Here is a 15,156-nt window from a genome sequence, read left to right as displayed (position 1 = left end):
AAAGGAAGTATGAATGGAAAATGTACCGAGGTATTCCTCATAATAATCTGCTGTCATCGACCAGGATGATGAAGATGAAACAAGGGTGTGTTTTCAGCAAATCAGTGATCCCAAACACAGCCAAGGAAACTTTCAACTGGCTTTTGAGACAGAAAATGAAGCTGCCAGAGTCACCAAGCCAAACAGCTTATCTGAACCCAACTGAAAATCTATGGAGAGAACTAAAGGTCAGAGTTTATAGCAGGGGCCCAGAGAACTTTCAGGATTTGAAGACTGTTTGTGTCAAAGAATTGCCAAAATTTACATCTGAGCAATGCATGCGCTTAATTTCTCCAAACAGGAGGCATCATGAAGCCATTGGGATATTGCACATGAGATAAAGTGACAGGAGTGAGCAGCAGTACAAACTGAACAGTACAAAATTCTGAGTGGCAGTTAGTATAGTATTGCACAGAGTAAGTTTTTTTATTTGTTTTAAATCCTAATAAGAGTGAAGTGACCCGTGCATAGTGTACAATGTACTCGTGAAACTCTAGGACAGCTTCTGAGTGCATCCTGTGAAATGTGGTGTGTTTGTATTGTGGTTGAGGTGTCGTATGGCTTGATGGTAAAAACTGTTTTTAAGTCTTGTAGTCCGAGCAGACAGACTCCTGTGATGTCTTCCAGATGGTAACAATGAGAACAGCTGATGTGCTGGGTGGCTGTGGTCCTTGATGATGCTGTGTGCTTTGCGGAGGCACCGTTGAAAATAAATGTCCTGAATGGCAGGAAGACTCAAGCCAGTGATGTGCTCTGCTGCCTTCACCACCCTCTGTAGTGATTTACGGCTGCTGGCAGAGCAGCTTCCGTACCAAACTGTAATGCAGCTCGTCAGCAAGCTCTTCATCGCACACCTGTAGAAATTTGAGGTGATCTTAGCATTCATGCCAAACTTCCTCAGCCTCCTCAGGAAGTAGAGTCGCTGGCGAGCTTTCCTGATAGCAGTGTCTGTGTGATGGGTCCAGGAGAAATCCTCGGTGATGTTGACTCCAAGGAATTTGAAGTTGCTGACCCTTTCGACCTTGACACTGTTGATGTGGATGGGCTGGTGTTCCCTGACTGGTCGTTTCTGGTAGTCCACTATCATTTCTCTAGTTTTGCTGATGTTGAGTGTCAGGTTATTTTCCAGGCACCACTCGTACAGCACCATCACCTCCTCTCTATAGGCCGTGTCATCGTTGCCTGTGATGAGGCCTATGATGGTTGTGTCATCTGCAAACTTGATGACTTATGTTTAGCAACACAGTCGTGTGGGAACAGGGAATAAAGGAGGGGGCTAAGCACACAACCCTGTGGCGTTCCTGTGTTTAGGATGAGTGATGAGGAGGTGTCTTACCAACTCTCACCACCTGGGGCCTGTTTGTGAGGAAGTTTAGAATCCATCTGCAGATCGGTGTCACCCAAGGTTGACGAGCTTCAAGGCAAGTTTGAGGGGATGATGGTGTTAAAGCTGAGCTGTAGTCGATGAAGAGCATTCCCTTTTTCCAGATGAGTGAGGGCGGTGTGCATCGTCAGGGTGATGGCATCCTCTGTGACTCTGTTTCTCCAATTGGCAGACTGAAGAGGGTCCAGTGTGTCAAGGAGGGAGGAACAGATCTGACCTTTGAACAGCGGCTCAAGTCACTTCATGATGAGGGATGTCAGTGCAACAGGACGGTAGTCATTCAGACAGGAGACCAATGATTTCTTAGGAACAGCAATGATGGTGGATGTTTTGAGGGATGTGGGGACCACCGACTGCCTCAAAGAGAGGTTGAAGATGTTGGTGAACACCCCTGCCAGCTGGTCTGCACACACTCTGCTCCTGGAGCTTTGTGAGGATTGACCTTTTTGAAAGGCCATCTCACAGCTTCTGTTTTGAGAGTTAGAGTTACAGCCTCCCTGTGCTCCTGAGGATACAGGATCTGCTCTCTGTTGTCTGCATCAAAACAAGCATAGATGTTGTTAAGCTCGTCTGCGAGAGATACGGTGGGCTGAACCCTGTCTTTGTTTTCCTTCTCGTAGTGATGCAGCGTAGTCCATTCCACAGTGGCCTGGTGTCAAAGCTGTGGTAGCTGGACTCCACTTTGTCCCTGTGGTCCTTTCTGGCCTTTTTTTATGGACTTTCGCAGCCACCCCAGAGCTGATGGATATAAAGCACTGATTTCTTTGCATGTGTGGATTAGATGGGTTGTTACCAACATCTGGTGAGAATTTCATGTCAGCATCACCTTTCGAAATATTTATACTCATAAAAAAAGACATTTTCAGTACTTATTTTAACCACTGTATATTTTCTCTACTTGTTTCCTCTAAATACAGAATGTGATGTGATTATGGAGATGATTTTGTAATGTTAATGTTACTACATCTCATGTTTTTATTTAATGTCATTTGAACATTCTTCAGGTAAAAATGTGGGATGATTCTGACTGTGCTGATATGCATGACAGGTTTGTGTGTGTGGGTGTGTGTGTGTGTGTTTCCTTGTTGAAATGCGTCAGTTGAGTTTCAGTTCAGTCTCAGGGTTTTTGTATGACGGTTTTTCACTGTGTGAACACCCACTGACTGTTTACACTGAAACCACCCTGACAGTAATAAACTGCTGCATCTTCAGCCTGGACTCCACTGATGGTCAGAGTGAAGTCAGAGTTTGATCCACTGCCTGTGAAACGACCCACAGTCCCAGGATCTCTTTTGCTTACATAATGAATAATACGTTTGGCCATTTCTCCATATCTCTGTTGGTACCAGGCTAAATGATGATCTGGACTGCTGTAATACACGTTTGGACTTGTCGTACAGCTGATGGTGACAGATCCTCCTACAGTAGAACTCACTGCTCCAGGCTGAGTAACAAGGACATGTCCTCTGGATTCTGAAATGAAGCCCACAAAACCATAAAGCTGCTTTATGTTTTTGTCTCTGTATCCTCAGAGGGACAGATGTTGATAGAGGAGAGGAGTTTGATTCTCTGGACTTTACCTGTGAAGCAGCAGCAGAGGAGAGTCCAGATGAGGACGCAGATCAAAGTCATGTTTTTGATGAGGAGGATTTCTGTGGCTTCTGTTGTGATGAAGGACAGCTGTCAGTCATCCAGTGTTCAACTCTCAGGACTATAAACTCTCCCAGAGCACTGGAGCATGGTGCTGCTGATGCAAAGTGCCGCTCTATGGAAATCATCTGACTGACTTCAACAGGATTACATCGCGAGCAGTCATCACATTGTGAATTCACAGGTGTCATTCCGATCAGTCAACATGGTTTGAGAGTCATTTGTAAAATCATCTAAATGATATGAGTCATACTTATTCAGAAAAGTATATTTTAACATCCCCTGGTCTAGTTTTGTTTTGGTTGCTGTGGCTCTAAGTCAGCACAGACTTGTATCAGTCAAATAATGCTGTTTAGTAATGGATCGATCAAATTAACATTTTACTGAAATTCAAAGTAAGTTCTCTAAATTTGGTCCTGTATTGGAGCAGATAACATGTGGACGTCTTTGCCACAAGGATACTCCTTTTTTTATTTATTTAATTTCAGAGGCTCAAAAATAACTGAGCAATTGTCTTCAAGCCATTTCATCAACAGATAAAGCCTGTCCTGTCATTTTTCTAAGACAAATTAAACAGATGAGTTGATTTCAAATTATCTGATTGCATTTATTGGTTGTTAATTAGATCCCTGCATATGAGGTCAAATGAACTATCAAAATCACCAACCCCCCCTCTGTCCCCTTCCGGCTGCCTCTGCCTCAATTTTATCCCACAACTTAGACATTCACATTACTCACACTCTCATTACACATACATATAGGATCTTGGGGGTGGGCACAATCACGGAGTCCATATTACCATCAGGGTGTACACCTCACCCTAGGCGTCGTTGCCCACCTCTCAATTTTAAATACACTTAGACATTGAGGGCTATCAGGAGGGACTATGCGCTTACCTGCTGCTCTCTGGCAGGTAGCTCCATGCCCTCCTGGGTTTTAATTGCACCTTAGAACACACATGCATCAACACTACAATGAGCGGGTGGAGGGAGGTTTGGAGTCTTCTCCCACCCCCATTCTCTGCGGCCTGCTGGAGCGGGAGGGCTAGGAGGAGTTGGCCGTCCGACTGCGGTCTGGAATGTGGGGCCTCCCTGCTGCTACGGAGTCGGGGTGGTCTGCCTCTCCCCACCGCAGGGAAAAGGGTAACACCACCTGGGTCTGGGTGCAGTTCCCCCCTCCAGGGGCAAGGGTACCTAGACCCGGTTTGTAGAGTACGCTTGGGGAGTGTGATCGTGTGTACAGCGTCTCTTTATGTCTGTCTCCACGTTGGTTGAGTGTGGAGTAAGTGCATATGAGAGCATGAGGGTGGGAATGGATGTTTGTGTCTGTGTGTGCCTGTATGTCTGTGTCTATATGTCAGGTTGGGTATCAGACGCCACCTCTCTGGGGACACCTCAGGCCCTCCAAGGTTTGGAGGCCTATCTCCACCTACCACCACTTCCCCTGCCGGTGGCGGACTCCCTCAGGTGTCGGTGCGTTGGTGGTTCTTTGTGTCTGGGGGTGGGCGTCCAGGTACACACCGGCTCACTCCTTGGCGGCCGCTTATCGGGGCCTGGAGCCTGGGGCTCGCTCGGGCCACTTCGGAGGTGGGGTGCCCCCGGCCTCTCGGCCTGGGGCTCGGTCACTCAGGCACAGCTGGCTGCCGGTGGAGCTCACGGGCGCGTCACTGCAACTCCCCCTGGCTTCTGCTCCGCGGCTGCTGAGTGAGCCCTCATCTGGGACTCTCCTCAGCTCTTTCTGGGACAGTGGCGCGGCTGCCCCTCTGTTAGTCTTCCTTGGTCTCTTGTGTTCTGGGGGCCTCTGGATGTCTGGAGTTTTGATCTCCTCCACACCTGCTTCATACCCTGGAGGACGGGGCTGTGCCCCCCCCCCCCCCCCCCCCCCCCACTCCCTAGCAGATCGTTACATGGAGAAACCTTTGGAATACAAGCACGCTGATCCACACAGGTATGCACACGGGTGTTCACTGCTCGTAGACTTAAATTACACCTTTCTTGGCTACTACTTCGAAGCACATCTGTCCTGCGTGCTGCACAACAACATTGAATATTTAGTATTTACTGCTGTTTACACTTAGCTAGATTAATGCGATGGTGTTGTGTTTAGTATGTTGCTTTGTTTTTTTTGTTTTTTTTTTGTCTTCTATTCTTCTCTCAACAGGTGATCCAGGAGATTTTTATTTTTTTTCTCCCCCCCTTTCTCACTGTCCCTCTCCCCTTCTGTTTTTCCTTTCCTTCCTCTTTCTTTCTCCCTTTCCTATCCCTCACTGATGTCTGTCCCGTCTGTAAAAACAAAGATCGACCAAATGGACCAATACGGCAATGCCACGAAGATCCATTTGGCAAAGTAAATCCATTGGGTATCCTTGTTGGTCTTCAGACAACAATTCTGATGGCTAAAGAACCAAATGGGACAGGCAAAAAAAAAAAAAAAAAAAAAAACCAAATCAAAAACCTGGTTCATTTTTAAAAGGAATGATTGTATTGGCCAGCACAACAAAAATAAGGCCTAAAAGACCACAGAAGAAAGCTGAAACGAATGAGGACAGAATTCATAGTTTAAGGAAAAAAACTTAGACGTCATATTCATTAGTCTAAAATACTCTCTAAGGGGGAAATGGACTGGTTTTTCTATAGTGCTTTTCTGCTCATTCACCCATAAAGAAATACAAGAACATTTTTGTATGCTTTTCCTACTGGAATGCTTTCTATACAACATTCAAACACATTTAGACTGAGATGGATGCATTGGATGGATGTTTCTGAGCTACAGTAGCCCCAGGTGGCTGTATCATAGTCTAAGTCTACTACCAAGAGATCAAGAGTCATCTTCATGAAAGGAAACTCTTACCAGTTACAAACTGCTGGTTACACTCAAGAACTGGAAGACTGGATTAGACTTTGCCAGAAAAACACAGAAAAATCAGGAACAGTTCCAAGATGAAGTTTTATCAGCATAATTAGAAAAGAAAATGATGAAGAAGGAAAACTGATCTGAAGCATATCACATCATCTGTCAAAGATGTTGGAGCCAATGTTACTCATTGGAGTAGTTGGAAAGTCATTGGACAGCACTTCACAGTGCAAATAGATAATGACCCAAAGAACACTGACAACCCAAGACTTTCTCAGGTGAAGACATGGTCAAGTCACCTTTTTTTGGTCTCCTATTATTAAATAGCCACAAGGCTCAAAATGTGGGTTTAGTGTAAGGGATACAGTTAATTTAAGATTTAAGCTAGGTGTTAGAGTTCAGGATTCATTTTTAAGGTCAGGGTAAGAGGCTGGGGAAAGCATTATGTCAACTAGATGTCCTCACTAAGGTATAAAAAGCATTTATTTGTGTGTGTGTGTGTGTGTGTGTGTGTGTGTGTGTGTGTGTGTGTGTGTGTGTGTGTGTGTGTGTGTGTGTGTGTGTGTCCTCAGTGAACTGTATCAGTCTCTGCAGTATCTTCCAGCTGCAGCAGTCACTTCAGTTTCTGTTCAGTCTGACTGAGGGAGGTTTTTGTACGACTGTTTTTCACTGTGTGAACACATCCTGATTGTTAGGATAGTGAAAACTCTGACAGTAATAAACTGCTGCATCTTCAGCCTGGACTCCACTGATGATCAGACTGAAGTCAGAGTTTGATCCACTGCCTGTAAAACGAGCTGGAATCCCTGATATTCGCTCATATCCACGCTTAATGAGCAGTTTGGGAACGTCTCCATCACCCTGTTGGTACCAGGCTAAAATATGGTTGTTGCTATGAACATAAACATCCTGACTGGTCGTACACTTGATGCTCACAGTTCCTCCCACAGCAGAGCTCACTGCTCCAGGCTGAGTCACTGTGATCTGTCCTCTGGACTCTGAGGACACAGAGACAAAAACATAAAGCAGCTTCATGGTTTTGTGGGCTTCATTTCAGAGGGACAGATGTTGATAGAGGAGAGGAGTTTGATTCTCTGGACTTTACCTGTGAAGCAGCAGCAGAGGAGAGTCCAGATGAGGACGCAGATCAAAGTCATGTTTTTGATGAGGAGGATTTCTGTGGCTTCTGTTGTGATGAAGGACAGCTGTCAGTCATCCAGTGTTCAACTCTCAGGACTATAAACTCTCCCAGAGCACTGGAGCATGGTGCTGCTGATGCAAAGTGCCTCTCTATGGAAATCATGGAAATGCCCTTGTCCATTATAAAAGGTTTACTCTGTGTTCAAGAATCAGTGATTTGGTATTCCTGTCTGCTGTAATTACATTTTTTTTCCTCTTTCTCTTTTTAATTAATCCATTGAGTTATTCATAAACTCAACAATTTGTGTTTTGTTGATTATTTTTAAAAGCATTTTTTTAAAGTTTTACATTGTGCATCTTATGCTGAGCAAGCTTTGGTTGTGAGGATTGGGCAGGCTATTCTGTGACGTACTTAAAATCTGGTAATACAGATGGTAAATATTTGCACGAAGAAAAGTCATCATTTCTTCATCGTGCTCTGTACTACACTATAAAGATTACAGCATAAAAACATAAGCAGCACATCGTCAGAACTTATGCTGAATCTTTGCACCAGACCATGTGTGTTACTCATGGCCATTGATCAGTGGCTGTTGATTAATGGTCATGAGAATTTGCATATTAATGATCAAGGAACTGACCTCCCAGCTCATTGTTCCTTCAGTGGGCTGGTTTCAGTCATTATGCAAATGCACTGTTTCTAAGGTTGGAGAAACCTGCAGTCAGCTGAGACTGAAGAAGTCACCTGGATGAGTGACGAAACGTTTCTCCCCCTGAAAACGCTGCGTCCAGATGAACAGAATCAACCTTGTGGGTTTTACTTACCTGGATGATTGAGCGTGCATCAAGACACCATGTGTGTTAGTGCCTAATTATGAATAATATTACTCAGATATTGATCAGTGACAAACACAAAAGGCTACAGTTTCAAATATTTTAGACTCTCTGACTGGTGAGAGTAAAATGCTGAACATTTGTCTCAATGCTAGATAGAAAGCACTCAGGCATAGGATTTAGTGTTTATACGAATGTCTGTGGATGAGGCATGTTTTATGAAGAGCTTTGTCTATGTTTATATGTCTGGTTGGGTCTTAGACTCCATCTCACCGCCCCCCCACACACACCCGTCTGGGGCTCTCCCCAGCTTGTTTCTAGGAGGGAGGCGGCTGTGCCTCCAGCAGTCCTGCTTGGGCTCTTGTGCTCTGGGGGGAATCTAGATGTCTGGGTCCTGGATGTCCTCCGTGCTTGCTCCATGTCCTGGGGGGCAGTGCTATGGCTCCCCGCAATTACTATTAGATAGTTACATGGAGAAACCTTTTGGAAACAAGCGCACTCACGCACACAGGTGTGCACAGACACTCACCGTCTTCCTTGGATGCTGCCTCTAAGCATATCGTCTGCTGTCGGTCTTTTGTGCTGCTCAGTAGCATTCAGTCTTTATTATTTACTCTTACTTATGCTTATCTAGGTTGTTGCTGTGGTCTCCCTACTGTGTTGTTCTCTTTTTGCTTGTTTTCTTCTTTTTCTTCCAGCAGGTGATCTCATGGGTTTTCATTGTCTTTTCTCACTGTCCCTCTTCCCCTCTGTTTTTCTTTCCCTCTACTTTTCTTAAACTTCTCTTATCTGTCTTTCTCTTTACGATCCCCCGGTTATATCTGTTCCAATTCTAATCATTTAAAAAAATAAAAAATAAAAAATAATGAAGATCAATCAAGTGGACCAGTATGGCACTGATTCACTTGAGAAAATAAATCTGTGGAGAATTTTTCTTGGCCTTCAGACAATAATTCTGATTGCTTCAGTGCCGAACGGGACAGGACAAAAAAATGTGATCGTCCAAAAGCTCATGGATTGAACTGTATTTAAACTAACATTGTATGATGGTATTTGAAGAAGTCACATCAGCTGAGTCATGGCTGCTGTGCAAACAGTGAATTATTTAGTTGAGTTTGTTTGTCTCAGAGTCAGAGAGCCGTGTCTCTCTACAGTCAGAGGTTTTTGTACGGCGCCTCAATGAGTTTGTATCACTGTGGTGGACTTTTGGTGGAGGAACCAGACTGAATGTTGGACGTAAGTTTATTCTGGTTTACTATCAAATACTGTCTTTTTATTAAAGTGCATTTAACAATTTCTCTTCTGATTTTAAGAGAAAAGCACGTAGCTTTACAATAAGTTTGATGCTGGAATTTTTTATCATCCTCTTGTGTCGTGGAGGATAATTCAGATCTGCTCTGTCAAAATATTATGTCTACATTTCAGTCAAATTAAAACCGAAAAAAAAAAATCTGACAATAATATAAAGAAGAAAAACTTTCAAGTATTGTTTGAAATTACTTTGAGTTTGTGTGAATTTTAAAAATTGTTTTAGATATACAGGAAGTGGATTTCGTTTCGCTGAATTAATTAATTAATTCTATTTATTTGTTTCCAGTTAATATTAATGTCAGTCATGTACAATATTGATGATTTTAAACTTGTTTTGTAAATGTTTCCACATCTGCTTCTTTTATTTCCAGTGTAGTTTGAACATATTTCAGCTCAAACTGTGTGATGATTCTCTCTGTGCTGATATGCATGAGAGGTTTCTTAAAGGGAAGTGAAACAATGTGTGAGTGAATGACTGGTGGAGCAGAAAAAACACCTGACAGAAACTTCTTAACGGAGAAAATCAGCTCTTACAGTAAAGGTGTCCGACTGTCTGTGGTTTGATTGACAGCTGTGTGCTCCCTGTGCTCTAAGCTGATTGGTGTCTCCTAGGTGATGCCCGTCCCGTCCTGACAGTGTTGCCCCCCTCCAGTGAGGAGCTACAGCAGGGGACTGCAACAATCACATGTCTGGCCAACAAGGGCTTCCCCTCAGACTGGAGTCTGTCCTGGAAGGTGGATGGCAGTGGCAGCATCAGCTGGGAGGAGAGCAGGAGCCCCGTGGTGCTGCAGAACGACGGCCTCTACAGCTGGAGCAGCACCCTGAGGCTCCCTGCAGACCGCTGGATGAAGGTGGGCTCTGTGACCTGTGAGGCCACCCAGGGCTGCCAGGCTCTGGTCTCAGAGCCACTGAGGAGAGACCAGTGTTCCCAGTCCTGACCTGACTCAACCTGATACTGGTTTAATGCTCTCATTCTCAACTCTGTAACTGTCTCTCCATCTTTCTTTTTGAAGAACAAATAAAGACTAAAACTGTTATTTTCTTTCTCATAATGACAACATTCATGTTTTAGGTAATAAAGATGTTTTGCAAAGTGAATTTTGGTTGAATCAGACATTTAATTTTATTCAAATCTACAAACCTGCACTTGATGAATATATGTTTCATTTAGAAGAATTCAGACCAACTCTGCACTCCAACATGATGTCTTTATTTTACACTGGTAAAATAAAACACAGGCTGAAAGAACCATTAAGGAGATCTGCATTTTGGCAAAATGAATTTTAAAATTGTTCAGGTTATATTTATGTTTATTTAAATGTGTGTGGTAGGTTGTTGTTGGTGTTGCTCACCTGTACCAGACAGACTGGTTCATGAAGCAATGCTGGGACCTGGTTGCCATGGAAACAGTCTCACCAGACTACAAAGCAAGTCTAAAGAAGAAAGAGTCTTTAGTGTCTCTAATGAGCTGTTTGTTCTGAGGAGAACTCACAGACAGGAGAGTCAACGAATACAAGGAGTGATTAGAAAGAATCTGAAGAACAAAGTTTTAATTTCATTGACGAACACGGAGAAGATTAAATGAATGATGACATGAACAAACTATGAAAAAACACCTTCAGTTCAATAACAGCTGTTTCACTTATGTTCATGTTTGATGATATGTTTACACTTAAATTCACAGGTGTGTTGTTTTTATTTTGAGCCTCACTGATCAGGAACATTTTCAGCTTTTTGGATTCAGATTATTTTATCTTGATATAGATTCAGTGTTTGCTCTAAGGTCAAAGGTCATGAACAGGACTTATCCTGGTATCTGTTAATGGCCCACGTTTGTTCTTTAGTTAAATATATATTTGAAAGTTGAACACAACATACATGCGATGTAGGACACAAAATTGTGATGAATCACTTCATTTTTTGTGTGTGTGTGTGTGTGTGTGTGTGTGTGTGTGTGTGTGTGTGTGTGTGTGTGTGTGTGTCCTCAGTGAACTGTATCAGTCTCTGCAGTATCTTCCAGCTGCAGCAGTCACTTCAGTTTCTGTTCAGTCTGACTGAGGGAGGTTTTTGTACGACTGTTTTTCACTGTGTGAACACAGCTTGACTGTTAGGATAGTGAAAACTCTGACAGTAATAAACTGCTGCATCTTCAGCCTGGACTCCACTGATGGTCAGAGTGAAGTCAGAGTTTGATCCACTGCCTGTAAAACGAGCTGGAATCCCTGATACTCGAGTGCTAGCATAGTAAATGAGACGTTTGGGGGGGTTTCCATCTACCTGTTGGTACCAGGCTAAACGCTTAGAGTCATAAACATCCTGACTGGTCGTACACTTGATGCTCACAGATCCTCCCACAGCAGAGCTCACTGCTCCAGGCTGAGTCACTGTATATTGTCCTCTGGACTCTGAGGACACAGAGACAAAAACATAAAGCAGCTTCATGGTTTTGTGGGCTTCATTTCAGAGGGACAGATGTTGATAGAGGAGAGGAGTTTGATTCTCTGGACTTTACCTGTGAAGCAGCAGCAGAGGAGAGTCCAGATGAGGACGCAGATCAAAGTCATGTTTTTGATGAGGAGGATTTCTGTGGCTTCTGTTGTGATGAAGGACAGCTGTCAGTCATCCAGTGTTCAACTCTCAGGACTATAAACTCTCCCAGAGCACTGGAGCATGGTGCTGCTGATGCAAAGTGCCTCTCTATGGAAATATTCACAGTGACTCCAGCATGACTTCATAAGCAGTCATCACATTGTGAATTCACAGGTGTCATTTCAATCGGTCAACATGTTTCAAGAAAAATGTAAAATAGTATAATTATAATTTTTTGATCTGGGATGCACTTTCGAGGTCCAAGTATTTTTGTTTTTAGTCTGTTATTTATTCATTCGGGATCTCTAAGTGTTCTCCTTAACAACAAACTGCTGCAGCAGATTAAAAACAGAATTAAACATTCATTCAGCTACTGCTATAAAAGTCATGATGAATGATATCTTCGGGGCATTGAAACTTTTGGTGTGACTTTCTCCTGGACTGACTCCAACATGCTGTTGTCAGGGTTCCTGGGTCGTTGACCCAGCATTTTCAGTTTGTTTCATGTCTGGTTTATTCTCTGTTTTCACTCCCTGTTCTTTGTGCCAGCCTTTCCCTGTGTGTTACTTCAATTATGTTCAGCTGTTCACTCACCAGTCTCCAATCAGTCATTATTCAGCCAGTGTGTTTAAGTCCTCAGTTTCTCCTCACTTACTGTCTTGTCATTGATGTTGTCACTGCTGTCTACTCTGCATGTTTGCCTTTCAGTCCAGTCAGCCAGTCTTCTTCCCTGTTCTGCTCGTGCGTTCATCCTGCCATTGCAATAAACTCCCTTAATCCTCACCACGAGTGCTGTGTTTGGGTCCCCTCTTCTTCACATCCACACAGCAACCCCTGACAGAATGACAAGACCCGTGCCACGAAGACATGCTTGGGACTCAGCGGACTCTGGCCGGTTCGAGCGGCAGGAGGCAGTGCTCTCCCGCTGGGCGGAGGAGCTCAGGGAGAAACAGCGGCTCTTTGCGGAACGTCTGCGAGGGGACTTGCCTGGCTCTGGGCGGGCCTCGGGGACACTGCGTTCTCCCACCTGCTGCCTCACCTACACCGGAGCATTCGCCGCGGAGAGTGGGCGTCTCTCACTGCGCTTCGGCCTCTCCCTCTATCGCTGCTCCGCTCCTCGCACTCACACTGCCCTCCTCATTCACCAGACCTTCCACCTCGCCGGGGCGCCAGGACTCCATCTAAACCAAAGACTGTTCACTGTGATTACATTCTGGACTATCCAATTACTACTCATTACCATTCTGCCTCCAAAAGAACTGTCTTTCCCTCAGAGGCTCCCATTAAAGACATCAATGCTGCTCAGGCTAATAATTTTCCTCATTTTGCTATTTCTTCACCTACCTGTCAACCTGTCCCAGTTCCTCCATCCCAGGCCATTATTAATTACACCACTAAACCCGATAATTTCTCCCAGTCAATCATTATTTCTTCACCCATTGTTCAGCCTCTTCCTGCCAGCAGGGCAGCTAAGATTCGGCCTTCCCCTTCACCTGTTTCACCTTCTCAGGTGAAGGCAGCTAAGGCTCAGCCTGTCCCTGTAGCACCTACTCGGGCGGCTAGGGCTCAGCACGTACCCGCACCTGCACCAGCCCCTTGGGATGATGCAACTGACGTCCAGCCAGCACCCACTCCTGTGCCAGCTCCTAGGGCGAGGGCAGCTAAGACACAGTCCACTCCTGCACCTGTTCCGGTTCCTCGGGTGGGGGTGACTGGTGTCCAGCTAGTTCCCGTGCCTGTCCCAGTGCCCAGGGTGAGGGCGGCCAGGATTCCACCTGACCTCTTTAGAGGCTCCCACGCCGTCACCTGCAGCTGCTCCACCACCCGGCGGCTCGTCCATGTCAAGTTTGGTGTCAGCAGCCACCTTCCATCCACTGACTGGACTTCCTCGTCGCCCGCCTTCGGACCTGCTCAGTGGCCGCCGCTGTCTTCCTCGTCGCCCGCCTTCGGACCTGCTCAGTGGCCGCCGCTGTCTTCCTCGCAGCCGCCCACCGGACCTGTTTTGGCTCAGCCGCTGGCCACGTGGTCGCCCAACACAACAGTTTCTTTTTGGAAATTTAAGTCCTCAGTTTCCACTCGCTCACTGTCTTGTCATTGATGTTGTCACTGCTGTCTACTCTGCTTATTTGCCTTTCACTTCAGTCCAGTCAGCCAGTCTTCTTCCATGTACTGTTTATCCGTTCATCCTGCCATTGCATTAAACATCCTTAATCCTCACCACGAGTTCTCTGTTTGGGTCCACCCTTTTCACAGGGCTATAAACTCTCCACACAGCAACCCCTGACAGATGTTTAGTAACAGATCAATCACATTAATATAATCAAGATCACAAAGTCGGTTGTCTAACTTTCTGATTGTATTTGAATTGAAAGGTGTGTAGGTTTTACCCACAAGGATTTTTTCGCCAGACACTCAAAAGTAATTGAACAACTGTCTACTACAACCCATTTCATGGAGATATAAGACTTGTTTCCTCATTATTCAAAGATAAGTTAAAAAGATGAAGTATTTTCAGTTCAAAGTTAGCATAAGGTTCAGGAAATCGTCAATCAGCTAATATACTAAACTTTAAAAACCACCCAAGACTTTCAGAGGCAAAGAAATAGGATATTCTTCCATTTTTAAGTCACCTTCTTTCACCTCAACAGAGCATGCATTCCTGTTATTAAATACTAAACTGAATGCAGAGAGACACACAAACGAGCAGAAACTGAATTTGGATTCAGTAAAGGCCTAGTGGAGAATTATGTTGTTGAGTTCGTTTGTTTCAGAGTCAGAGAGCCGTGTCTCTCTACAGTTTTGTTTCAAAATAGCTGATAACTATTCACTGATAGCTGCTAACATCTGCAAACAAATATAATTCTATAAAGTTGTTCTATATAGTGTGTAACTGTTAATATAGAGGGTTATTAAATTTATTGCTAATGAAATTGTAACCCAGTGTTAAAAACAGGATTAAAAGCATAAATATTGATACTCTTTTGATTAAAATACTCATTACACAATGGGAATAAATATTGATAAAAAGCAATTAAATATAATAAATGCTGATAAAAAGCATGTAAACATAAGTTTAATCAATATGTGGATAAATGGTGTGGAGGCAGGACTGACCCTCCCCCAATCTGTGTGCGCTGCTCGGACACCTGTGTGTGCCTTCATGTACCAATCAGCTACGCTAGAGATACAGATGGAAGGAGAAAGAAGCTATCTGGATAGTAAAAGCCTTTTTGGTGAAAGTACTTGGAGAGTATTATTGAATTCTGAAGGCCATGCAAACTCTGTGAAGTCCTGTATAGCATTTGCTGCTTCACATGGGGCCTGTCTCAATATGCAAACTTCTAAGGGTCTGAACA

General features: G+C 44.3%; 1 protein-coding gene across 1 annotated transcript; it reads left to right on the top strand.

The window, feature by feature from the left end:
* Positions 1-1,503: 1,503 nt before the first annotated feature.
* On the top strand, positions 1,504-10,309 carry LOC113015214 (immunoglobulin kappa light chain-like). The gene is made up of 3 exons (XM_080296457.1): positions 1,504-1,695; positions 9,010-9,136; positions 9,824-10,309. The coding sequence occupies exons 1-3, from the start codon at positions 1,504-1,506 to the stop codon at positions 10,147-10,149; spliced, it is 645 nt and encodes a 214-aa protein (XP_080152583.1). The 3' UTR covers positions 10,150-10,309.
* Positions 10,310-15,156: the final 4,847 nt, after the last annotated feature.

This window comes from Astatotilapia calliptera, chromosome 22 (genome assembly GCF_964374335.1).
Source record: "Astatotilapia calliptera chromosome 22, fAstCal68.1, whole genome shotgun sequence".
Classification (NCBI taxonomy): domain Eukaryota; kingdom Metazoa; phylum Chordata; class Actinopteri; order Cichliformes; family Cichlidae; genus Astatotilapia; species Astatotilapia calliptera.
The sequence above is the reverse complement of the archived record's forward strand: the minus strand, read 5'-3'. Positions and strand labels throughout refer to the sequence as shown.